The sequence below is a fragment of the Gouania willdenowi genome, chromosome 5 (genome assembly GCF_900634775.1).
Source record: "Gouania willdenowi chromosome 5, fGouWil2.1, whole genome shotgun sequence".
Lineage (NCBI taxonomy): Eukaryota > Metazoa > Chordata > Actinopteri > Blenniiformes > Gobiesocidae > Gouania > Gouania willdenowi.
The window spans coordinates 792,525-820,373 of NC_041048.1; the positions used below are offsets into that span (position 1 = coordinate 792,525).

A 27,849-nucleotide genomic window follows, 5' to 3' on the forward strand; every position below is an offset into this window, starting at 1 on the left:
GTTGGTGTTTGTAATAATGTAATTCTGAGGAATATAATAGTCTGAATGCTCCATATTTTCATTTATTTGTAATAAATATACCTTTTCATAGAAAAGGTATACGGTCAGGCTAATCCAGAGTGGGCGGGGCCAGAAAATTAATATCTTAATAAATAATGTGTAAATCAACATTAACTTTATTGCCATGTTCATATTTAATAATATCTTTCTTTTTTAAACTTATTTGATGAAAAACCTTAAATATTAGTCACTGACCTCTGTTAGAATGGAATATTGCTGATGGTTTCTTTTTGTGTGTAATACTATAATTATATGTCTTTATATTCAATAATCCTGTTAATAAAGTACATTCTCAGTCAGGCTAACTTTTTTCAAAGCCTCACAGAACAAGAACAAACAGTTTTAGAACATCTCATTTCTACTTATTTTAAATCTAACAATAACAACCATTATGACTAAAGCTAGGCTAAGCCTAGCCTAGGGCTAACAGTAGACAGATGTTACCAACACAGTGGAGCACTGGTTTAAAACTAGTTATAAATTATATTAGTCACTAGTTTTATATGAACTATAATACATTCCTAGAGTCTAAAAACAGACCGTCTGTGACACTATTTAACACGTTTTAAACGCCCTGAGTTACGGTTTATTTTATAAGCGTTTAAAAACTTCAACTCCCATCAGCGCTGATCCTCCTACGTCATCATTGGGGGACGCGTCATATTTGACGTCATGCACATGCGCTAGGATAAGTTTCAAAACATCGTGAAAGTTTAGTCGGTGAGCTGTCTGTGGGCACGTGTCTGTCAGTCCTTGTCTGTAGCGTTAACAACACGATTAAACGATTAACCGACGGAGGCGGTTATTAAGGTGAGTAACGGACCGAGGAGTGGATTATCGACTAGAGAGACACCGACACATTAACTGACACAGACCGATTAACAGACGACAGTTGTTAATCTGTCGGTATTGATTTTCACAGTAAGTTTTATTTAGTTTTAGTCACAGTCTTCTGACTAAAATGCAACTCAGTTTTAGTCCAAATGTAATAATCAGGACTACTTTAGTTAAAGTCTAGTTTTAGTCACTAAACGACATTAATGTTATAGTCTGTTACTGATATAGTTGACTCAAATATAACGAATTTATGCATTTTATTATATTGGATATTATTATTATTATTATTATTATTGATGTTGTTTGTAAACAAACAAAGTTTTGATTGGAAGAAATTATAGTTTTGTTTTGATGTCAATGCATTTTATTTATAGTTTTCATTCACGTCTTTTTTAATTAGTCATAGTCTCCAAAATTCATGTGTAGATATTTTCTCTCAAATGGTGATAAATAAACTATAGATATTATGTATTTTTCCCAATAAAGTTTGACAAGAAAAACAAATCTGAGTCAAAGTCAGTGGACTCTTATTTTCAGCTTCCAATATGTCAGGAACAAGGCCAACGCATTTCATACACAAGGCAACTCAATGTGCTTTACATGATCAAAAAGTGCAACAGAAAACATTCATCAGCTTAAAATCTATAAAAACATTTAAAATCATCAGTAAAATCATTTAAAATCATCATCAACATGACCATAAATCTCTCTCAATCATACACAGTAGAGAAAAAAAGTTCCTTTAACTCTGATTTAAAAATGTTCACATGTGATGCTGACTTCAGCTCTGCTGCAGTTTGTTCCACTTCTTTGCAGCATAACAACTAAACACAGCATCACCATGGTTACTGTGAGCTCTGGGCTCCACTATCTGACCTGTGTCCATAGATCTCAGAGACCTGCTGGGTTCATACCTGACTAACATGTCACTGATGTATTCTGGACCAAACCCATTCACACATTTATATCTAGTCATCTGGGTTCAGTGATAGATATAGTTGTGTGTCATCTGCGTAGCTCTGATAATCAACCTTACAGTTGTGTAAAATGTGTCCTAAAGGAAGCATATAAAGGCTAAACAGAAGAGGTCCAAGAACAGATCCCTGAGGAACCCCACAGGACATTGGTAATCTGTCAGATTCAAAGTTTACAATGCTTATCTTCTCAATGATGTTGGCCATGAATGGAAGGTTCTGATTGGTCACCCTTCAGTAAGAATGACATATATTCAAAGGAGATAAAATCCCAAATATTATTTCTTTGCACTGAAATATTGATTTAAAAATGGCAGCAACTCCACCACCTTTCCTGTAAGTACGACACTTATTGAAATAAATAAAGTCTTGTGGTGAACTTTCATTGAGAATAGTATTACTGATACCATCATTCAACCACGTTTCATTAAGAAATAAAAAGTCCAAGTGATGTGTTAAAATAATATCATTAATTATTAGTGACTTGTTAACAAGAGATCTAACATTAAGAAGAGCTAATTTTAAAGACTTTACTGGAGACACTGGTGGACTTTTTGGATGACATGTTATAGGAGTCACATTTTTATCTCTATTAAGCTTTTTGTTTTTCTTTAATTTAACAATTTTACCTGTGTTACCTGTCACCACAGGAATTAAAGAAGCTGCATTAACTCCATAAGGCCCTGACTTTTTCTGGTTGTTCCTAAAAATAGAGCTATTGCAGTCTAGACCCAGCACACATCAGACCTGTGTCGCTCTAAGATGAACACGTCTGGCCTGAGGAGAAGAGTGATCGTGAGCCTGGTATCACTGAGGAGGGATGGGTGGTGCTGATTGGTTCTTTAGAGGAGATAAGATGGGACCATGGTGGGGTAAAGGGTGGGGTGTTAGTCCTGTACCAGCCAGAACCAGCTCGTTCATCTGGGCAGTTAAATCCAAGAAGGCAGGGGTAGGAGAGAAGCTGGATGAGGTGGAAGTAGGTGAATTTTGGGGTGAAGCAGGTGGGTCCTGAGATGTGGGGGTTGGGTTGACCTCTTCATTTTGGTGATCTTGATTTCTTGCTGGAAGCTCATGGACTCCATGTTCTTTCCTTGTTGTTTTGTTCTCTGATGGTACATGTTGTCCTCTGTCTTTATCAGAACTGATAGCAGTGTGACTGGTGAAGTAAAACAAGTTGGATGTGAAGAGTTTTACTCCAGCCTTGTTTAGACACAGTCCATCTGCTCTAAAAAGATGACCACGTTCCCAAAAAATAGGAACATTTTCTATAAATTTAGTGAAAGGGCAGCACAAGCTGAAGACAGAAATGTATTCAAAGAGTAAATCCTTGAGAATTTCAGATCTCCTTTGTGGACTGGAGGTATCTGGCCACTGATGAACACTTTAGGCTGTAAACAGCTCACAGTTTTTAGCAGATGGGTGAAATCCTGCTTTAACACCTCAGACTCCTCCTTGGATAAATCATTTAACCCAAAATGAATCACAACATTTTTCAAATGTGGGTAATCTGCAACGATATGCAAGATTTTGTCAGCCAGGTCTGATACTGTGTCATTAGGTAAACAGATCACTTTCACGTTGCTGCTAAACATCTTCTGAGCATCTTTAACAGAAACGTCTCCCACTATCAGTGTGTGAGGTTGTTGCTTTGGCCGACCATGTCGCTTCTGTTTTCTAGCTTGCTACTTGTAGCTACAGTAGCTAGCTTGGTACTTAGCTTTTCAGTTGAGCCAGCGAATAAAAAAGGAGTAGATGATTAGCTCAGAGCCAGAGTCAGATGGTAAATGATAGTTTGTTGAAGTATTGTGTCCATTTTCAGAAGAAAAAAGTTTTAGTAAATAAGTTCCTCTGTGAGCTCCACTCTGCTCTTTTCTGGACATATCGTTATGGTTAAGACCATCATTAGACCCTAAAAACTACTGAAAATATAATGCACATACTTACCATGGGTTAAGAAAGCAGTAAGGCCCAAAAAATGACAAAAATCAGTAACTCCATCACATAGAAAGGTAAATATGGTATAGTAATAAGCTCCACCCACTCTCTCAGAATATAGAAATAGATCTGCTATACATCATATCTGGTGGACATGTCAGCTCCTCTAAATAGTCACTAAGTCAGTGTGTGTTTGGGTCTGGAACATGTTTGGGTCTTCAGTAAACTACTTAGCATATGTCTCAGCTCCCTGTAATGTGATCAGCATAGAGCTATGAACATAGACTGTTCACATCACTAATGATTAGTCACAGATATACATTGGTTCTAGACTCACACGCTCTGAAAATATGAACAAATCTATTTTTTTACTATTCGCATCGGCCCATAACTGTATGTGTGAATGTAAGAAAAAATCTGATCCGTTTTAATTTATAGTATAAATGTTGCTCTTTGTTGGGATATAAAATTATTTTTCTCTATGCAAATTTTTCATTTTTATTTTGGACCCAAACTTTGGGTTATGTCACCACTCGTGAATATTGTAAATCCTTTACATGAGGCCATTGTAGCTTAGCTCTGTGTCTAATAATCATTCACTGTTTATTATTTTTTAACTAGTGACATAAAAATATAAAAACCATTGCATCAGGAAAATATTTATTATTGAAAAAACAATATTAATTATGAACACATTTCTCATGTTCTACATTTTCTGGGGTGTTTTCCCTTCTAAATACTTCATTTATATTATCATTGTTATAACAAAATTAAATGTAATTAAATGCTGCATTCAGAAGCCCTGAAAACAAATTGACGTGGTTTCTGACGTCGTCCCCGTCCTGAAAATTTGTTGAAATAACATGAAATGACCGAGTGGGAAAAAAGGCCACAAATTCAGTTTTTATGTGTTTTATTTAAAGGCAGTATCTATCCATACACAGCGCCCCTCATTGGCCAGTTTAGGTCACGTGACTGAGACTAACCCTAAGACGCTACGTACGTGTACTTCGGTAAATGTACCAGTAGCACTGGGTGTTGTCAGTACGGCAACCGTACAAATAAACAAAATTAATGACTCCTGCACATTTTCAAAACACGTGTGATCATATGTATTTTGTTGTATCTTTAATTAGACAAAAATTCTGAGTGAACAAAGCTAACACTGGTCTGTTCTGTCTGTTCAAGTGAATCTTCTCTGTTAGCGTCTGTGTTGTCGTCATGACGATAGACGTAAAGGCGGAGCTAACCGCTCTGTTGGAAGAATGGGAGGAGGCTCAGCATGGGACCACCGAGTCACAGGTGTCCGTCCTTACCAGGTAAGACAGAGGGAGGGGCGGGGCTTAAATGGTTGAATGGGAATTTAGTAAATGTGCGGGACTAGAGCATGCCTTTGAGTGGGCGTGTCCTATGTGACAAGTGGGCGTGTCCTGTGTAAGTGGGTGTGTGATGAGTGGGTGCGTCCTGTGTCAGTGGGTGCGTCTTTGTGAGTGGGCGTGTCATGTGTCAGCGGGCATGTTTTGGTGAGGGGGCGTGTCATGTGTAAGTGGGTGTGTGTTGTGTGACGAGTGGGTGTGTCCTGTGTGACGAGTGGGTGCGTCCTGTGTCAGTGGGCATGTCTTGGTGAGCGGGCGTGTCCAGTGTGAGTGAGCATATCTGATCTCTGCTGTGCTTCAGGATGTCGGTGCTGTTTGAGCGTGAAAAGGAGGTTTATCACAGAGGAGACCCTGACCCGTTCGATGGGCGTCATCAAGGTGAGCGTAATGGAGATGGTGGGCGTGGCATCCATCGGCGCTGGTTTCTAACCCGTGGTTCTCTCTCCAGGCTACCCTGACCCTGACTGTGCGCCGGAGCAGCTGCTGAAGACCATCTTTAAGAAGGCGGACCTCACCAACACAGTGAGAGCTCCGCCCTCAACAGGGGTCCCGTCCTGAATCCAAACGTCTCTGATGGCGTCTTTGTTTCCTCAGATCATTGACTCATACATCCTAAGCAGCAGAGACCACGCCCTCAACACAGCTGCCTGCCGATTGGCTCACAACATCATCCCAGGACTGGAAATCTCTGCCGTCTTTCAGGTGAACAGAGGGTGATGCTAACGATAACGACTAGCTCAATGCTAACTCCTAGCTCAGTGTTGATGATAACTGCTAGCTCGGTGCTAATGCTAACAGCTAGCTAATGCTAACTCTGCTAATGTTAACGGCTAGCTCAGTGTTAAAGCTAGCTCAGTGTTAAAGCTAGCTCAGTGTTAAAGCTAGCTCAGTGTTAAAGCTAGCTCAATGCTAATGCTAACTGATAGCTCAGTGTTAATGCTAGCTCAGTGCTAATGTTATCTGCTAGGTCAGTGTTATTGCTAGGTCAATGTTAATGGTAACTGCTAGCTCAGTGCTAATGCTAACGTGTGTGCGTCTCAGGAAAGCTTAATACGGAAACTGTACAGCTGGGCTGGAGGGGCGGACCCTCCTCTGAGCGTGTACGCTACGGGGCTGCTGGGACACGCCATGAGGATGTCAGAGGTGGCCGGACACCATCGAAAGGACAACGCTCAGCTCGTGCGTAGCGCGAGCACACACACACACACACAACACACTCTGTGGTTGATTGTTGTCTCTGGTCTACTAGGTCCCCGTCCTGATCCAACATCTGTTCCAGCTGCAGAACCAGCAGACGCCCACAGAGGAGCCGGCCCCTGCTGAGAGGTTGGAGATGGAGCCGGGGCGGGGCCTCAGTGAGCCTTCCCCCAGTAGCTTCTCCTGGTCTGAGGTCAGCTCCATGGTGATTGGCTCAGATTATCACCTGTGGCCACTCAGCACCGCCATGGAGCAGAGGCTCCTCCTCCAGTACCTGGCATCGCTAGGAGAATACCAGGAGGTACATTAGCATTAGCATGCTAGCATGCTAACAGCATCATCACTGCTCTGATGTTCCCTAAATAATTTAGTAGAACTAAGAATAATAATTATTAAGAACCTTTGAAATTATACCGATTTATTTAAAATATTAAGTTATATGAAATAATATAAATACGTTATATTAATAAATGAATAGGAAATGTAATTTAATTAAATCATTTAAACTAACGAGAAAAACAGGAAGTATGAATGAGTTTATATACAGATTTATTTAGGGGCGTAGGAACTATTATTAATTAGTAGTGCGTGTGCGTGTGCGTGTGCGCGTGTGTGTGTGTGTGTGTGTGTGTGTAGTTGCTGGCTGTCTTCATGCAGGTGAACGCTCGCTCTCTGCTGATGAAATACATCGACCTCAGACACACTCAGGACGTACAGCTGATCCTGGAGGCTCTGCTGGTACACACACACACACACACACACACACACACACACACGAGAGGCAGAGATAGTGTATTTGTGAGGGCGTGTCTTGATCTGTTCCTGCAGTGTCCACCAGTTTTTTAGACTCATTTAATTTCCCTGCTGATAAACCTAACTGCTGTTAAACATCCTGAGTAGAGTTAAAGTAATATGCTATTTTTCACTCATTTGTTCTAAGAAACCCAACAACTTAGTAACTCCAAAGAGTTGGCACAACACAGGCATAGTCAGAAGATTTACTGAGGTTGAATTTATTTACAGCCGGCCTCCAAAAAAATTCAGTGAAAAGACTATTTACAATATTTACAATGACTCATCAGATTAACTCAGTCATCAGACCTGGTGTTACCTTCTCTGTAACCCAGAACTAGGCCATAGCAGCCTGTATTTAAACTAAAAGCCCCTCCTACTGGGCGTCATCAATTTTGTGATTTATTTTTTCCATAGAAAAGTTACTTTTAAATAAACCATTCCAAACATTTTAATCCTCATCATTAATTTATAGGTTTTTAATTACCTACTTTAAATGAAATCAAAAAACAAAGTAATTTGTATTTTCTCACAGGAACAAATAATATCACTTACTCACATCATGTGACCATTTAGCGGTATCGATAAACTATGAAAAAGGCAGAAGTGATGTGTTTCCTCATCCATACTTGGGACGACTGCAGGTCAGAGCACTTTGAATGTTTGTGTTTTAACAACTAAAGCTTCCCAGTGTGACCCATGGTTGTTCTATGACTGTGGAAGGAAGGAGAGGTTACGTTATTTAACTGTCTGCACCCAGAGCCACTGTCAGAATGGAAACGTCTGGAGAGTGACGTGTGTGCTTTAGAGCTGTGTGTGTGTGCGTGTGCGCTGCCCGCGGTAAGTGATGGACCAGCTCCGTCACATCATCCCTCTCCTGCCGGAGGTTATTGATCTGCGGAAACCTTGACAGGTAGTCAGCCACCACATTCGTCTTTCCTGATCGGTGTCGGATGAGGAACTTGAATGGCTGAAGACAAAGATACCATCGGGTCATGTGACTGATTTGATCTTTCATTGAGTTGATTCAGATAAGGTCACGGTGATCTGTTTCCAGGTCAAACTCTTTTCCAAGAGGGTAGTAACGCAGGCTCTCCATTGCCCACTTGATGGTCAAGCCCTCCTTTTCCACAGTGGAATACCTGGTTTCTCGTGGCTGTAGTTTGCGACTCAGATACAGGATGGGACGCTCTTTCCCAGGGTCTCCTTGCGCCAAAACTGCTCCAAGGCCCACTGCTGATGCATCTACTTGAACCAGGAACATTTGGGTAAAATCTGGACTTTTTAGGAGAGGTGAGGAACACAGCAAGATCTTCAGCTTGGTGAAGGCCGTTTCACAGTTGTTTTTCTGGTCTTTATTCATGAGCTCTGTGAGTGATGCAGCAATGGTTGCAAATTGTGGCACAAACCTCCCGTACCAGCCAACTAGCCCCAGGAAAGACCATACATCCTTCTTGGTCCGAGGTTGAGAGCACTTCTGGATAGCTTCAACCTTATCCACTTGTGGTCGCACCTCTCCTCGGCCTAGCAGGTTACCAAGGTAGCGTGTTTCCTGACGTGCCCATTCACATTTCCTATATCTTACCCAAGATCACAGCCAGATGTTGAACATGATCCTCCCATGTGTTGATGTAGATCACAACATCATCAAGGTACGCAGTACTGCAGTGTCCACACTCCTGGAGAACCCAATCCATTAATCTCTGGAAGGTGGCTGGTGCCCCATGGAGACCAAATGGCATTACTGTAAATTGAAAAAGGCCAGCTGGTGTCCTAAATGCCGTATAGGGTCGGCTTGACTTCTCCAGAGGAACCTGCCAGTAGCCTTTGCACAAGTCCAATGTAGTGATGTATTTTGCTGCCCCAATCTTCTCCAGTAGGTCATTGATTCTTGGCATTGGGTTGGTGTCAAAGTCTGAGATTGAGTTGAGCTTCCTAAAATCAATGCAGATGAGAAGAAACCCATGCTTCTTAAAAACAATCACTACTGGGCTGCATCATTCAGAGTGTAACGGCTCAATCACACCCAGCTTCAGCATCTCCTCCACTTCTTGTTGCAGCTTTGCCACTAGATGTTGTGGTACACGATAGGGTCGTTGGCGGATCGGTTGGCCCTCCTTCAGGCGAATTACATGCTCAACCATTGTTGTTTTTCCAGGGCTGACCGAAAACAGTGATAAAGTCTGCTTGAAGACTTGGAGAAGCTGGTCAGCTTGTCCTGGTTTCAAATAAGCCAGGATTGGAGAAACAGGTGGTTCAGGAGGTAACAGACCAACATCCTCTTTGTCTTCCAGGTTTACTTCCCTCACCAGCATAGCCATCCCAGGGGACTGGTCTAAAAGTTATTTCCACTCCTTTAGAAAGTTCATGTGGTATATCTGTTTTTGTCTTTTCGTCTCTGGTTGGTGGACCTCATAGGTGACCGGATCCATCTTCCATGTAATGGTATAGGGACCTTGCCATTTTGCCAGGAGTTTGCTGGTTGAGCAAGGGAGGAGCAGTAGCACCCTCTGTCCTGGCTGGAACTCTTGGTGACGAGCCTGTTGGTCATACCAAGTCTTCTGGCTTTTCTGAGCTTCACGAAGGTTGACCTCTGCCTCCTCTAGATACTTTGTTCCTGCTCCGTCACATCCCGCCTTAAACCGCTCCACTTCCTTCCGCTGCCTCTGCCAAAATAACCAGAAGCCACGCCCCTACTTTTCCGCACACACGTCGCAAAACATAACAAAGTTGCATCGGGTCACATTGATATAGGTCTATGGGTCATCGTAGTTCTTTTGGCGATGGACATTTCTGGGGTAAGAGCCAAATTTACCTGTTTGCTGTTGTGACACGCAGTCTTGTTTCCGTGCACAGTTCCGCATTCACTTTGATTGACAGTCTCCGCTACAGGAAGTCGAAGCCTAGTGGCTGGGCGATCACGGTGCTTTTTTACATTTGTATAGGGGTCTATAGGAGGAAGGTGGGACTTATATACAATAATGTATATGAATAGTAAAAGACTAGTTAGGTATTATTTTGCATTTCAAAAGAATTACACATAAACATAAATTTCTCAGAAACTCCGGATATCAGTTTTAATGACACTCTTAAAAAAAAAACAAGGCTGTTGCTGGTCCTTCATACATATATATGAGTGGGTGTGTCTGTAGATGCTCTTGGAGAGGGCATGGCTTGCACTTATACTACACTGTGTGTGTGTGAGATTTAAACAGTTGATGACCATAGCGATTGTCTTTTGCTATCCACACACTGCACATGACAGTGAAACACATGGATATTTAAGAGACTATTGTGAGTGTGAGTCAGACGCTGCTTCAGGGTGTGTTTATCACAGCAGCAGTAAACTGTCAGCCATGTTTGTTTTACCTGAGGTAGTTTGAGAGGGAGGAGCTTACATTCTTATGTAGGGTAGGAGGAGCCAGGATTTTCAGTGCTCAGTGTGGGACTGATTGATGACGTCACTAAGCCCCTCCCCCCTCTCCTCCTGTGCTCAGTTCCTGTCCTCTCTGCTCGTCCATAAGAAATTTGCTGCTGACTTCATCTCGTGTGGAGGAGTTCAGGCTCTGCTCAGGATTCCCAGACCCTCCATGGCCTCCACCGGAGTGTCCCTGTGTCTCTACTACTTGGCCTACAACCAGGACGCCATGGAGCGGGTACAGCACTGGGAACACTGGGAACACTCGCAGCAGCACTCTGCCCTAAAGTCCCTCACTGTGTGTGTGTGTCCAGGTGTGTGCGCTCCCTGATGACGTGCTCTCTCACACCGTGTCCTACGCTTTGTGGCTGCTGGAGTCGTCTCACTCTACTGGAGTGTGTCACGCCACCATGTTCTTCTCCGTCTGCTTCCCCTTCAGAGCCGTTCTACTGCTGTTTGACCGTCAGGACGGACTGAGACGCCTCGTCAACCTGGTCAGTCAGGAAATATATCAGGATATAGTGAGGAAATATGTCAAGAAATGGTCAGGAAATACTGTGGAAATGTGTCATGAAATAGTCAGGATATATATTCAGGAAATACTGAGGAAATATGTCTGGAAACCATTGGGAAATACTATGGAAATATGTTTGCAAATAGTCCAAAAATTCTGAGTAAATATATCAGGAAATAGTCAGGAAAAACTGCGGAAATATGTCAGGAAACAGTGAGGAAATATATCAGGAAATAGTGAGGAAATACTGCAGAAATATATCAGGAAATAGTCAGCAAATACTGAGGAAATATATCAGGAAACAGTGAAGAAATATGTCAGGAAACAGTGAGGAAATAGTCAGAAAATATATCAGGAAACAGTGAGGAAATATATCAGGAAACAGTGAGGAAATAGTCAGAAAATATATCAGGAAACGGTGAGGAAATATATCAGGAAACAGTGAGGAAATACTGCAGAAATATATCAGGAAATAGTCAGCAAATACTGAGGAAATAGTCAGAAAAAAGTCAGGAAACAGTGAGGAAATATGTCAGGAAATACTGCATAAATATATCAGGAAATGGTGAGGAAATATATCGGGAAACAGTGAGGAAATATATCTAAAAACAGTGAAGAAATATGTCGGGAAATAGTCAGGAAATACTGTATGTCAGGAAATACTGAGGAAATGGTGAGGAAATATATCAGAAATTACTCAGGAAACATTCAGGAAGAAGGTCAGAAAATGGTGAGGAAATATGTTGGGAAATAGTGAGGAAACGGTGAGGAAATATGTCAAGAAACAGATCAGGAAATAGTCAGGAAATGAGGAAACGGTGAGGAAATGATATGCTAATACTGTGGAAATACTGAGGAAATGGTGAGGAAATATATCTGGAAACAGTGAGGAAATACTTTAAGAAACAGTCAGGAAATATGTCAGGAAATACTGAGGAAACGGTGAGGAAATATATCAGGAATTACTCAGGAAACAATCAGGAAGAAGGTCAGGAAATACTGAGGAAACGGTGAGGAAATATGCCAGGAAACAGTGAGGAAATATGTCGAGAAATAGTCAGGAAATAGATCAGGAAATAGTCAGGAAATGGTGAGGAAACGATATGCTAATACTGTGGAAATACTGAGGAAATGGTGAGGAAATACTGAGATATGGAAGCATGGCAGTGATCGTATTAGTTGATGTTCGTATTGAACTAGTGATTTTGTTTTCTCGTGACTGGTTTCTGACACAATGAGCGCTCATATCAGGTGATGTAACAGTTTGATTGGTAGCCGTGGTATCCTGTGACTGACTGAGGTCAGATGTAAAAGCTTCATCTGAAGCATGTTGGTATTGTAAACACTATTTTAAAGAGTCATCAGTTATAATGATGCCCATTTATAATGATACACCATCTAAAGAAGACAGAAGTGTAGAGAAGTAACTTTTAAAATCTGATTATTGTTTTAAAAGGTAAGTGTGTCTGTTCAGCACTCCTTCAAAATAAAAGCACATGTTGTAAACGTCAGGAATGGAAGCACAATGACTAATGTTGATAATAGATGAATTAATGTTTAATGCTGATGTCATGTTTACTGTTTAATGCTGCTGTAGATCAGTACGTCAGAGATCCTGGACCAGGAGAACATGTCAGTCCTCAGCGACGACCAGATTTTCTCACGCCGACAGATGGTCAAACACACATGCATGGCTCTGCGCAGGTAACACACACACACACACTCATAAACTTTGTTTTTAAAAGTGTTTTTCATGGTTTAAGAACGAACAAACTGTTTGAAGTCGAATGTTTTGTTATGAAGGTACTTTGAAGCTCACCTGGCCATGAAGACGCAGCAGGTGAAACACTCTCAGCACTCAGTGGATGGATCAATGGCTCCTCAGCCGCCACACTACAAGGTACCTAGCATTAGCATTAGCATGTTCTGTGCCTTACATTGGTTATGAAGCACACAAGCCTCAGCCTTATGTCTTTGTTTCAATCTGTAAAGTGTGGATTTTAGTAGGAATACATTCTATCTGAGGAAACGAAGAGCAAATAATAAGGGAATGCTGAGGAAATAATGTGGAACTAATCAGGAAACTGAGAAATAATAAGGAAACAATTAGGAAACAGTGAGGAAACAATGTGAAATAATGAGGAAACGCTTAGGAAGTGTTGTGTGTGCGTGTGCGTGTGCGTGTGTGTGTGTGTGTGTTTCCTCCTGGAGGCGAGCTCGTACAGCAGAGAGCAGATCACTGGAATGATGGAGTTCCTCACTGAACACGGCCCTGCTAACCTAAACTGGGAACCAGTGGAGCTTTTCCTCAAACTGGGAGGTGTTCCTCTGCTGCTGAAGCTCATCTTCACCGTCTGCGACTGGAAAACCTTCTACGCCAGGTGGGCGGAGCTACTCTTCAGAGACAACAGTTAAACTTCCATCTGTTAATTACAGCTGACCATCACACACAGTGTAACTAGAATATTTGTATTTCCTGAAAAAAATGCCAATGCTGGCCCACGTCGCAGTGCATTAGCTTAGCATTATCTAGCATTAGCATAAATTTTTATTAGCATTAGTTAGCATTAGCATAGCATTAACATTAATCTTACATTAGCATTAACCTAGCCTTAGCTGTAAATTAGCATTAAGGTTAAAAAGAGTGTGAATGTGTTGAAGGCAGTAGCTGAACATGTTAAACATCTAAATCAGTTGAAGAAACGCTTGAAATTTCCAACAGAAATGAATGGGAAAGAAAAAAATATGTCAAATTTTAAAAGTTACAAATTATAAAAGCGATAGCATAAATCTTGGTAACTTTCTGAATTTTTTTGATGATTATTTGTCAAAATTGCAAAAATGGTGTAAGAGGAGTTAACGCAGACAGAAGAAAAAACAGATAACAATATGGAGGATGATTCCTGTATCCTCACTAATAAGTCACTAGTAACGCAGCTACTGTGTGTGTGTGTGTGTGTGTAGGAGCGACACGGTGCTGTACGCCCTGGACGTCCTGGCCGTCCTCTCCGTGTCTCCTATAGTCCAGAAGCTGCTGGCGGACACGGTGGATATGGTGGACGGGAACGTCGTGGGTCAGTGAGAGCTGTGTGAAACAAACATGACACAAAACTATTACAAAAGTGCACAAACAACTTCAGAAAGACACAAAACACACACACAAAGCAAGTAAAACAGACCATGAGTGACTCAGTGTCAAACATCCACTAATCTCCCTATAACTCCTCCTGTGGAGGCCATGAACCCAACCTGGCAACGCAGCCTCTACAGTGTTATTTTCATGAGAAACAAGTTTACGTTGCCAAAGCAAGTGTGACATAGAACTATCTACACACACACACACACACACACACACACACACACACACAATACATATTAAAAACAGCAACATTTGTGGTGTGAAAACAATAAAATAATCTCTCTGTCAGGTATGAGCATCATTCTGGGCGTGGCCGAGGGCGAGCTGCTCAGTGACGCTGACACACAGAAGTCAGCTCTGCAGGTACACACACACACCTTCAGTGTGAGGAGCTTACAGGTTCTCACAGACCTCTGTCCCTCAGGTGATCATAAACTGCGTGTGCGGCCCTGAGCGCAGCGTGAACACCCACCACCAGCATAGCTCCGCCCCTCACGTGTTGGCCCAGCTGTGGCAGGCGGTGCAGAACACCAACGGGATAAAGGTGTGACCTCTGACCTTTGACCTCCACCTTCTGTTGGAGGTGCAGGTGTGATCAGGTGCTTCCTGTACAGGTGCTGCTCTCGTTGCTGTCGGTGACCACGCCCCTCACCGACGCCGACGCCATCCGCTCTCTGGCCTGTAAAGCTCTGGTTGGTCTCTCTAGGAGCTCCAACATCAAACAGATCATCAGCAAACTGCCTTTGTTCACCAGGAGCAACATCCAGCAGGTGAGAGGGCTGGTCACAGGATAGCACAGGTACCAGTCACACCATAACACTAGCTGGTCCACTCACAGCACATGCGTCAAACTCGAGGCCTGGGGGCCAAATCCGGCCCTTTAAAGTTCCCAATGAGGCCAGCAGGAGAAAGTAAAAATGACAATAAAACGTGACTCATCGTGTATTTCAGTGGTTCTCACACTTTTCCTTCCTCTGACTACAACATTTTACTCCTTCATGAAAAACACCAACTTATTTTCATTAAAGGGCCAAAAATGTGTCCCAGTGGATCTCTAAGCTTTCATGTTTCAGAGCATGAAATAAAATATACCAAAAACAAAATAAACACTTTAAGTGGTTTGAAATTAAAGAACTATTTTCTTTAATGTGTTTGATTTAGTGCAATATAAATGAAACAAAGTGGGACACAACGTACCCCCCCTTTACGATCAGAACACTACATTTGAATAATCCTTTAAGACTCAGAAAAAATAACAAAATTGGACCTCAGCTTTAGGTTTTTAGGGTGGGGCTACCGGACTCCAAACACTGTCACGTTGTTGTTGTGTACACTAGTTAAAATCACTACTGTTATTCGTTAACGTATCAGGCTGAAATGTGGTAGCTATAATCTATAGATGTGTACGTATCAACGCTCCAGTGCGATTTTAAATTTGAGGCCCAGGGGGGCTCCTTAAAATATATAACACATATTACGAGGGTTGGTGGTACAGAATCATTGACACATACCATTATATGAATGGGGCCCATTACTCTGTATGTGCCACGGGGGCCATGGTCCTCATTTTTCAAATGACTCCTCCTCCGTTAACGCTTGTGGAATCAGGCTGTAATTAGACATGGATATTCTATGAGCGGATGTCTAGAGCCTCTCAGAAACCTTTTGTCACTCCGTGGAACCGAATCATTTGACTGAATTCTCTGGAACGTGGTACGTGCTATTCAGACGTTCCTCGGCCGTAGTTTATCTGAACTTGTTTTAAAAATAACTTCTGTATTACATACATTTTTGTAGCTGACGAAGGAGCCCGTGCTGCAGGACAAACGCAGCGAACACGAGCGTTTCTGTCGACTGGCGGCCCAGCTGACGGAGCAGGTGTCGGGGGGGCGTGTGGCATCCGGCTCCGACGTGTCGCTGTCGCGGCTGCAACGAGTGGGTGTGGTCAACAACTCCAACATCAGCTTCCCCCCCAAGGAGCTGCTGCTGCTGATCAGGAACCACCTGCTGTCCAAAGGCCTACTGGAGTCGGCCGCCACGCTGGGCCGGGAGGCCGGCCTGTCCGCCCCTTGCTGTGGCTCCACCCCCCCGACTCCCTCCACTCTCAGCCGCACCTGCAGGTTCACCAACACGCCCTCCAGAGCCACGCCCCCCGCCCACCGACAGGCAGCGCAGCCCGGACGCATTCTGTTCTCACGGGAACGCCAGTCACCATCCTGCACGACGACCAAGAGACTCAGTGCACTGAAGCAGAAGTCTGACCACGGAGCGTTCGTACAGGTCAGTGTGAACATTACACACATTAAACTGGTCAATACTCCGTCACTGAGGGGGCGGGGCCTGGCTGTGTGCGTCAGGGTTGGACTCAATTTTAATTGTAATTACGTAATAGATAATTAAAGATTATAAGTGTCGTTTTAAAAATCTGTTGCTGTTTTTATCAAAATAAAAGTGTCAATATTATGATTTCACACAAAACTGGGGAACTATGTTCCAGTTTTATGTAGTTAACAATTAATAAAATATGTTTCATATCAAACTTTCACACATTTTACCATTACATTTTTTTTAATCTATGCGTATAGTGACAGACGCCCACACCATAAGAAGGTTAGCTTTTATTAGGTTCTTTATTTCAGGCTCAGTAATTGTGATTTATTATAATTTAACTTTAGTAATTGACTTTCTGAGAATACAAATTCATTATGATATATAATATAAAAATGTAATTGAGCCCATCCATCAGACCCCCGCCATGAAGAAACAGGTGGAGCGCTTCCTTCCGACTCCGCCGTCATTGGACAGCATTGTGGTGGAGTATCTGAGGGAGCAACACGCTCGCTGTCCTAACCCGGTCACCACCTGCCCCCCGTTCTCCCTCTTCACCCCCCACCGCTGCCCTGAGCCCAGACCACGACGCCACGCCTCCCCCAACGTTAGCGTACGCCTGGACAGCAGGAGGGCGTGGCCACGAGGAGGAGGGGGAGGAGGAGGGCTCGACCGCCAGCTCATCTTCAGCCGGTAACACACACACACACACACACACACACACACTTCATTCCGCTGTGAGCCTGTCCCCATAGTGAAGCTCCTCCCCTTCCTGTGATGCTAAACTCCTCCCTTTCCTTCCTGTGATGCTAAGCTCCTCCTCTTCCTGTGCGTAGCTTCCGTCCTGTGTCCGTGTTTCTGGAGGGCGACGGGGACGAGAGCAGCTTCACCTGCTGCTGTTTCTCTCCGTGTGAACGACGTCTGATGATGGGAACGCTGGACGGGAAACTCAAGGTGTACAACATTTTCTCTGGAGACGAGGAGCAGACGCACAACTGTCACACATCAGCTGTTACACACCTGCAGAGCTCCAGGGTAACACAACACACACGACACACCAGGGTTGGAGTCAATTACATTTTTCAGTCACAATTACATCTTCAATTATCCATGTTCAATTACAATTCAATTATGATCATGCTGACCAGCATTTTTTATTACAATTGAAATACGATTATTTTTTTCCCCCTGAAAGTTAATTATAATTATACTCTGAATTATTAAATGTCTTAACTATGTCTGAAATACACTGTAACAGTTATTCATCATCTAATTCTCCTCTTGTTAGGCTTAAATCAAGGCTATAGCCCTTTATTTATTTATTTTTTTAAATAATATCTTCATAACAGTTAATACATGATAAAAAAGAAAAAAAGCCCTTTACAAAGTACAGCAGACCATAATTCATGCTGAACAACTGTAATACTTATTACCTGTATGAGTGTGAAGATTCACAAGATATTATTCACCATGGCAACCGAGTAACGCACACCTATAGAATGTAACAACCAACCCTGATGAACATGTTGGGATTATTCACCTTTAGGAGGATTAGGTCATGTATGTGTGACATCATAGGGGTCATTATGAGTAAGGGTGCTTTCACACACACACATAGTCTGGTGGACTCGGTTTGGTTCAGGTGGTGAATTTGCAACATTGTTGCATTTTAATTTGGTCTGGTTCACTTTCACACATTCTAGTTGCCAAACGCACCAAACTTACTAAACAATGTCACGCAAGCAAAATGCTCGGTCTCTGATTGGACAGAATATTTCAACCTCCAATGCTGTGACGATGTGACGCTGCTGACTGTCACATCATCACGTCCTATATCGGGTCTCTCTTCCTACAGTGGTGCAAAAAAGTATTTATTCAGTCACCAAGTAAGTAAGTAAGTATTCCCACTTAAAAAATTTTCATCGTACGCAGGTGTGCGTTTTCACGATCTTCCTGTGTTTCCATGTGGGTGTTCCTCTACCTCTACCTCATACTGCTTTATAAACACAGAGCGTGGGGGCGGGGCATGCACTGGAACATACATAGACTGTAGTAAATACATACATAGCACTGTGTGAAGGACGCTGACATGCTCACCTTAGTGGGCGTGTCTGTTTACATGTCAATCACGCAGAGAGCTTCCTGGAGGCGTGGCTTCTCCAGCTCAGTGCCTTGTCAGATTGGTCATCAAAGTGTGAACGTGTCATCAGATTGTAGTGAGCTGTTTGTGTTCGCCCTGTAGTAAGAAAGTAGTGCTTCACCCTCTGACTATTGATTGATGGAATCAATGAAAAAACACTTTGATCATGTGTATGAAGCCATAATAACACTTTATCATGTTTAAAGCACAGAAAAGTTCATTTAGCGTAACATAAACCCTTTAAGAATGTGCGATAAGTTATGATTTACGATATATCGTCAAAAGCATTCTCACCAGTAAGAATATGTAGTTATGATAAAAATGATAAATGCCCATGTTAGAAATTAGCGAGTGCTACGAGCCATTTGTCCCTCAATTTAGCCAAGAACACCCCTGAAAACCTTGTTCTATGAGACTATATTGCTCACAAGTGTTTTGTCAACAACTCTCACACACACACACACACACACACACACACACACACACACACGCACTCTCACACACACAGACACACAGGTACGTGTGTACATGGATCACTACTGGGTTAAGAACAGACAACCATCCAACAAAGTCAACCAGATCCACCCAAAGTTCTACAAACACAGGGACAGAGATGAACCTGGAGCAACGATTATGAACTGGAAACTCAACTAAAGCTAACTATGCTAAGCTAACACACAGACACATAGAGACTGAGCTAAGAGCTAATGCTAACCACTTCATAACAGGAATAGACCAAATAAAAAGAACACGTCATGGTCAGATTTAACACTTGTATGGAAAAAGTTACACATGTCACACGTTGTGTGAAATAAATAAATGTTAGCATAAATAATGTCACTATTTATCTGTCCCAACTTGTGAAACACAATGTTTTTAATTATATATCACATGTTCACAGACAAAGCTGGTCCCATTAGACTAATGTAACTATTACACATAAATATACTGAATGAATACAATCATAACTTTATGTAACTCATTAGATAAAACATACACTAGATTCAGCAACAGTAAAAACACTGTTGGAGTTATTTTTGTTTTTCATGTGTTTTAACTGAGGAAATAAATGAATTAAATACAATAACACTAATAGAGTGATCCACATACACGAATACATTCCATAAAATATCAGCTCATGAACTCGTTGAGTCAGCAGTTATTTAATGTGTTTAATGTTGATGTATTTACATTAATGTGTTTGTAATGAACCTGTTTATAGTTTAAGTTTTGAATTGTTTTATTTATTGATAGCTTTTATTTATCGTGATAAATACCAGAAATTATTTAGTCTATGTGTCGCCCATCCCTAGTGTTTGTGTTGTTTGTTTATTTGTTGAACTCAGGATGGAAATCTGCTGCTGACCTCATCTTCTTGGTCTGAACCTCTGTCAGTGCTGTGGACGCTGGACCACACTTTAACCTCAAAGTAACACACACACACACACACACACACACACACACATTACACACACACACACACACACACACATTACACACATACACACACACACTATACACACACATTACACACACACACACACACACACACACACATTACACACATACACACACACACACACACACACACACACACATTACACACATACACACACACACACATTACACACACACACACACACACACACACACATTACACACACATACACACATTAGACATACACACACACACACATTATACACACACACACACACACATATACACACACATTAGACACACTACACACACACACATACACACATTACTTACACACACACACACACACTTAGACACACATTACACACACACACACATTACACACACACACACACTAGACATACACACACTACACACATTATACATACACACACACACATTACACACACACACACACACTACACACAATATACATACACACACACACATTACACACACACACACACACACATTAGACACACACACACATTACACACACATTACACACACACACATTAGACACATACACATACACACACATTAGACACACACACACACACACATTACACACACACACATTAGACACACACACACACACATTGCACACACACACATTAGACACACACACACACTACACACACACACACTAGACATACAGTGAGGCAAAAAAAGTATTTATTCAGTCACCAATTGTACAAGTTCTTCCACTTACAAAGATGAGGCCTGTAATTTCCATCATAGATAAACCTCAATTATGAGACAACATGAGAAAAAAAATCCAGAAAATCACATTGTAGGATTTTTAATGAATTCATTAGCAAATTATGGTGTAAAATAAGTATTTGGTCAATAACAAAAGTTAATCTCAATACTTTGTAATGTAGCCTTTGTTGTCAATGACAGAGGTCAAATGTTTGCTGTAAGTCTTCACAAGGTTTTCACACACTGTTGCTGGTATGTTGGTCCATTCCTCCATGTAGATCTCCTCTACAGCAGTGATGTTTTGGGGCTGTCGCTAGGCAACACGGACTTTTAACTCCCTCCAAAGATTTTCTATAGGGTTGAGATCTGGAGACTGGCTAGGCCACTCCAGGACCTTGAAATGCTTCTTATGAAGCCACTCCTTTGTTGCCAGGGCGATGTGTTTGTGATCATTGTCGTGCTGAAAGACCAGCCATGTTTCATCTTCAATGTCCTTGTTGATGGAAGGAGGTTTTCACTCAGAATCTCCAGATACATGTCCCCATTCATTCTTTCCTTTACACTGATCAGTCGTCCTGGTCCCTTTGCAGAGAAACAGCCCCAAAGCATGATGTTACCACCCCCATGCTATACAGTAGGTATGGTGTTCTTTCTCCTCCAAACAAGACGAGTTGAGTTTTTACCAAAAGTTCTATTTTGGTTTCATCTGACCATATGACCTTCACCCCGTGTGGTTCTGGGATTTTTGCTCACCGTTCTTGTGATCATTTTGACCCCACGGGGTGAGATCTTGGAGCCCCAGATGGAGGGAGATTATCAGTGTCTTGTATGTCTTCCATTTTCTAATAATTGCTCCCACAGTTGATTTCTTCACACCAAGCTGTTTACCTATTGTAGACTCACTCTACCCAGCCTGGTGCAGGTCTACAGTTTAGTTTCTGGTGTCCTTTGACAGCTCTTTGGTCTTGGCCATAGTGGAGTTTGGAGTCTGACTGTTTGAGGTTGTGGACAGGTGTGTTTTATACTGATAACCAGTTCAAACAGGTTCCATTAATACAGGTAACGAGTGGAGGGGGAGCCTCTTAAAGAAGAAGTTACAGGTCTGTGCTTGTTTGTAGATGACCAAATACTTATTTTACTGAGGGATTTAATAATTAATTCATTAAAAATCCTACAATGTGATTTTCTGGATTTTTTTTTTTTTTTTTTTCTCATGTCTCATAGTTGAGGTTTATCTATGATGAAAATTACAGACCTCATCTTTTTAAGTGGAAGTACTTACACAATTGGTGACTGAATAAATACTTTTTTGCCCTACTGTACATACACATACACACAGACACACACAGACACACACATTAGACACCAGTGTTTGGAATAACGGCGTTTGTTTTTCAGTAACGAGCTAATCTAACTAATGACTTTTTATGCCGTTACAACACCGTTATCGTTACTGAACGTTAAATGTGGAGTGAAGACTTTGTCCACATCTGTTGTAAACAACTATAATTTAATGAAACACCTCACAACGACACACACATCTAAAAAAATATGAATTATTTGACATAAAGCAACTTTTTTTTTTAGCAGTAACACAAATATTTACTTTCCTTGGTAATGAGTTACTTTTATTATTATAGAGTAATTTAGTTACTAACTCAGTTACTTTTTAGAACAAGTAGTGATTAACTATAACTAATTAGTTTATTAAAGTGACGTTCCCATCACTGTTAGACACACACACTAGTGTGTGTGTCTCTAATGTGTGTGTGTGTGTGTGTGTGTGTGTAACAGGATGTCCTTCTCAGACGAACACTACGTAGAGTTCAGTAAACTCTCTGAGGATCGAGTGGTTTCCACCAAAGACCACATCGCACACGTACGTACACACACACTGTCTGACGTGGCCCCGCCTCCTCTGTAGCGGGGCGTGGCCTAATGAGTGAAGCCGACTCCTCCTGTGTCAGATCTATGACGTGCAGACGTGTCGGCGGGTGCGTACGCTGAACGAGGAACGCGAGGGCAACAACTATAAGAGGAATCGAGCTACGTTCAACAGCAGCGATGAACTGGTGCTGAACGATGGTGTGCTGTGGGACGTACGCACACACAACGCCGTGCACAAGTTTGACAAGTTCAACGCTAACATTAGCGGAGTGTTTCACCCCAACAGCCTGGAGGTGCTGATCAACACAGAGATAGTATCCTTCACTGTGTGTGCGTGTGCGTGCGCGTGCGTGCGTGTGTGTGCATGTTGTGAATCCCTAACGTGTCCTCAGTGGGACCTCAGGACGTTCCATCTGCTACACACAGTTCCTGCTCTGGACCAGTGCAGACTGGTGTTCAACAGTAACGCTACTGTCATCTACGGAGGTTTACACACACACACACACACACACACACACACACACACACACACACACACACACACACACAGCTCATTTTAGAACAGATCTGATTGGTTAAGAGGCGGGGCTTAAGTACTCACTCAGACCTGGTCCAGACCAGACCTGCATGGATGACATCCAGAGCTGGATGAGCAGGAACTTCCTGAAGCTCAATGGCTCCAAATCACAACACACCCCACCCCCACCAATCATCTTCTCCCCCCAAGTCAAGAGCCTTGGCGTCATTCTGGACAGCACCCTTTCAGTAGAAACATCACCCAAAACGTTTCCAGACTCCACCCATCATTGTCCCAGTTCAGGCACCAAAACTTCCTGCATCGATTACTGCAATGCTCTCCTCACTGGACCCCCCCCCCACTGGCTCCACTACATAAACCTCCTTAGATACCATAGCCCCTACTTACCTCTGTGACCTCCTCCATGACTGCTAACCGTCCCCACACCACACCTCAGTACCATGGGTGCCCCAGCCTCCCCCCACGTATCAGACCCTGGCCACGGTTACAAGATGTTTTTAATTTGGAATGAGTTATTCCGAAATTTCCGAATTAAAGTGTTCTGCTTTATGTTTACGTAGAAATAATAATTCCTGAAGGAGGTTTACATGGTTTATTCAGCTTTATTTAATTCTTCTTTAGGTCTGGGGGCTGGGAAGGTTCTGATTGGACAGGAGAACGTGACGTATCACGTCTATCAGGAAAACACACAACAAAGCTTTTATTGTTGACTATAACACAGAACACCACATTAGAACTGTTTTCATATTTATTCTGATTGTAGTTTAGAATCAGCAGCGTTTCAGTTTGAACCGTGGAGTGTAAGAGAGATATGAACTAATCACTGGTAAACAATCACCAGTAATAAATATTATCTCTCTGGTAAAGATAGTAGCTCTAATAACTGGTAAAATGATAAACTTACAGTCTGTACATACAGTACGGTGACACATTTACTCCACCTCTGGGTCCTAGTGCCTGTTCAGTTTACTGAGGTCAGTGTGTGTTTAATAAGTCTACATGTTAATGTCTCCACTCTTTTCATTATATTCAGATCTTTTAAAACTCTTATTAAATAGTCTAGGCTGGAGTCCGAGCCGCCGCCATCTTGGATTATGTCGTCATCGCTGCAAGTCGCACATGCTCAAAACAATCCATATTAACTAAAGCGGCTTTAACCAAGTGAAGTGTTTACAAGAAAGAGGAATTATCTCATTCAGAATTAAAATCAGAATACACCAGCCACTTAATTCAGATTTAAGTTTAATTCGGAATTAAATTAGCATTAGGAATTATGTGTTTTCAAGGTCAGATTAAAGAGGAATTAACTTTAATTCTGCTTTAAACAGGAATTAAAGCTTCCATGTAAACGTGACCATTCAGGCTCCATCTCAACTTTAAAACCCACCTGTTCAAAGCCTAGACAGTACACGCCCACTGCTTCAAACTGGCATACTCACTCTAATAGGTCACTGCGTACTATTCTTGTCTTTTGTTTTTTTATGTCAATGTTTGGTTTTAAAATTCTGTGATGTTATTTTATGCTTTTATTCTATGTAAGGTGACCTTGGGTGACTTGAAACAAATAAAATGTATTATTATTATTAAGTTGCCATGGTGATTTAGCCCGCTAAGAAGTTAGCCAGCGTCATAGTACAGGCCAGCAGGGGGACACACACTGATGAATATGAAGGAGTTGTATTTGTTGCCATGGTAACCAATTCTCCTGGGCCTCAGCGATGCTCCAACCTGACGACGAGGACGAGTCCACGGAGCAGCAGCTAAAAAGTCCCTTTGGTTCGTCTTTCAGGACCTTCCACGCCTCTGACTACAAAGCTATCGGTGTGTTTGATTGGTTGTCATCTTTCAGGACCTGCAGATGTTTCATAGAAATTATAAAAAAATGTGTTTTTCAGCCACGGTGGACGTGAAGAGGGAGATCTTTGATCTGTGTGTGGACTCCAAGGACTTCAGTGTGGCAGTGATTGAGGTAGAGCTCCTACTCTGGTTCCTGGTGTCAGAAGGTTCTCCATGACTTACGTTTCCTCTACAGAACCAGGACTCTGTGAGCTTGGACACCGTGTGTCGTCTCTACGAGGTGGGACGACACAAACTGGCCGAGGAAGGAGACGAGGATGAGGAGGTGAGTTTGAGACCGCCTCTCAATCTTAACTCCTCCCCCTTTACCCACTGAGAACCAGTCCCACATGTTTGGGTTAGCTTAGCATGTAGCAATCAGTCCCACATGTTTGGGTTAGCTTAGTGTGTAGCAATCAGTCCCACATGTTTGGGTTAGCTTAGCATGTAGCAATCAGTCCCACATGTTTGGGTTAGCTTAGTGTGTAGCAATCAGTCCCACATGTTTGGGTTAGCTTAGCATGTAGCAATCAGTCCCACATGTTTGGGTTAGCTTAGTGTGTAGCAATCAGTCCCACATGTTTGGGTTAGCTTAGCATGTAGCAACTGGCTAAGCAGGGTAAAAGGGCGGGGAAATGCTTCCTGTTCCTCATGGTGTTTGCTGGTCTCTGTTTCTGCAGGACGATGAAGATCAGGACTCCTCTGATGGTGATGATGATGATGATGATGATGACCTCATAGACCTGGATCGGCTCCTGGGGGGGCTGGAGAACGAGGAACAAGGAGATGAAAACGGAGAGAACGACAACGCGGAAGAGGTGGTGCGTCTGACTTCATAAACAAACATTTTCTTTTAAAGGGTACCTGTAGTGAAAATGTATATAAATGTTACCAATAAACAGAATATGTGCACATTTTTATAAAAAAATACATTGAAGGACTTTTTAGATTAATTTTATACCTTAGATCATAAACTATGGACAGATCCTTTTTAATCAGGATATGACACACGTTGGTTGATAGTCACGGCCTGTGTCTTTAAATAAATGGTGCATTGTGGGAGGTAGAGGCATAACAGGAAGTGTAGTTTTTCAGCAGCCGTGTGTAGCCCCTCCCTCAGTGATGAAGGTTGTATATTAGGAGATGATTGAATATCACCTTTCTCTCCAACTTCCCACTCAGCATCACAATTAGCCTAACGGGCTAACAGAGCTAATGTTAGCAGCAGAAACGAGCCATGGCTGAGTAGTTAGGTGCTGGAAGTGCACACATATGGTTAGAAACGGTGATGCTGCGTGAAAGGATGTGTTTATTAGGGCTGGGCAATATGGCCTTTTTTGATATCTTGATATTTTCAAGCTATATTACTATATACGATATATATCTTGATATTTTGCCCTTGCCTTACAATCGAACCAGAATGGCAATAATTAATATATATGAATGTTTTCTCTGTGATGTAATGGGGCTCTCATAACTATTATAGCATAGTGGACCTGTTGGGTTTTTTCAGAGGCCACAGTAAATCTTAAAAATCATGAATTTAATTAACAATTAAACCATTATTTTACAATATTTCAGGTATGTAGTTAAAGCCAAATGTCACACAAGGACCTTCATTAACATATGTGTAGAGAACAATTATAAATAATTAATTAAACTAATTATGTGCATTTATGCACATTTAAAAACTACTTCAACTGACCAAAGTGCTGTACAGTTTGTTTTTTTTAATTATTACTATTAAATATCAATTATTTATTTATTATTACTGACAATTGTGAATTTATCAGAAACTATTATCCAAAATATTATGATAAAACATTTAACACAGCTAACACACGCTGTAATGATGGTCTTCTGAGGACTGTCCCTTTAAGGGCCCCATGGTAACGTAAAGTCAGACCTGCCTACTTCCTGGTTTATCCTGAGCTTTGTTACTTTTCTGTTTCCGTCCCGTCAGAAACAACATAAGCAGTGTTTGATCTTCTCTTGTGTACAGTAAACGTGCAGTGTGACGATAACCAGTGGTTTTCAGTCATTATAATTATAATAGAGACTCTCCATAGTTTATGATCCAAGGTTTAAAATCATTCTAAAACGTTCTTTTAATGTGTTTATTAGAAACACATTAAACATGTTTTTAGTTTAATACATTTTACTACAGGTTCCTTTAATGAAGTGTTTGTTCCTCTCAGGCGTCTGATCGTCGTGGCAGTGACGAGGATTCTTCAGAGAGCTGGAACCATGGTGAAGGTTGGTCTGTGTTTACTGTTGCTAGGCTACAGCTCTGACCTCTGACCTCTGTGTGTTTACAGCAGACGAGGAATTGGACTTCCTGCTTGGCTCTTACTGATGTCACTTCCTTTTAGATTATGTGAAAATAAAAGTTCTCCCACAGGATTTTTATTTATTCTGAATTATTGTCACAGTTGTTCCAATGTTTCAATAAATTGTTTATAAGTAAAACAAATATATGTATTAAGTGTGAAATAAATTGAGTTATTGTTGAATTATTTCATTATTTTAAACTATTAATTCTGTAATATTTCCCACGATGAATTAAAGGATCATAAAACCAATAAAAACAAGAATTTAAATATTTAAGATAGTTTCACACTAACGAACACACGGGGGCGCCACACGCACGGTACATGCACACGTTTATTTTTCTTATTTGTTTGTGAGCAGTGCACGCA

At 41.8% G+C, this 27,849-nt stretch overlaps 1 protein-coding gene across 6 annotated transcripts; it reads left to right on the top strand.

The window, feature by feature from the left end:
- Positions 1–731: 731 nt before the first annotated feature.
- LOC114463727 (DDB1- and CUL4-associated factor 1-like) lies at positions 732–27,623 on the top strand. Of its 6 annotated transcripts, none has more exons than XM_028447485.1 (30): positions 738–870; positions 4,995–5,125; positions 5,484–5,560; positions 5,631–5,704; positions 5,777–5,884; positions 6,224–6,361; positions 6,432–6,680; positions 7,016–7,117; positions 10,669–10,827; positions 10,904–11,083; positions 12,701–12,807; positions 12,907–13,003; positions 13,315–13,484; positions 14,068–14,177; positions 14,532–14,605; positions 14,667–14,786; positions 14,857–15,012; positions 16,040–16,522; positions 16,989–17,263; positions 17,407–17,605; positions 20,057–20,139; positions 22,684–22,768; positions 22,857–23,090; positions 23,169–23,262; positions 25,031–25,135; positions 25,210–25,283; positions 25,347–25,436; positions 25,831–25,971; positions 27,349–27,400; positions 27,472–27,623. In XM_028447485.1, exons 2-30 carry the CDS (start codon positions 5,028–5,030, stop codon positions 27,504–27,506), a joined length of 3,969 nt encoding a protein of 1,322 aa, XP_028303286.1. In that variant the 5' UTR covers positions 738–870; positions 4,995–5,027; the 3' UTR covers positions 27,507–27,623. The 6 variants fall into 6 exon arrangements, with proteins under 6 accessions (XP_028303284.1, XP_028303286.1, XP_028303285.1 ...); XM_028447484.1 differs by having other exon boundaries at positions 27,469–27,553; XM_028447486.1 differs by having other exon boundaries at positions 25,831–25,968; positions 27,469–27,553.
- Positions 27,624–27,849: the final 226 nt, after the last annotated feature.

Coding starts and splice junctions, on each gene's coding strand:
- LOC114463727 (XM_028447483.1), top strand. CDS start 5,028: ATGACGATAGACGTAAAGGCGGAGCTAACCGCTCTGTTGGAAGAATGG. Junction 6,681..7,015: donor CGCTAGGAGAATACCAGGAG/GTACATTAGCAT, acceptor GTGTGTGTGTAG/TTGCTGGCTGTCTTCATGCA. Junction 25,437..25,830: donor AAGGAGACGAGGATGAGGAG/GTGAGTTTGAGA, acceptor CTGTTTCTGCAG/GACGATGAAGATCAGGACTC.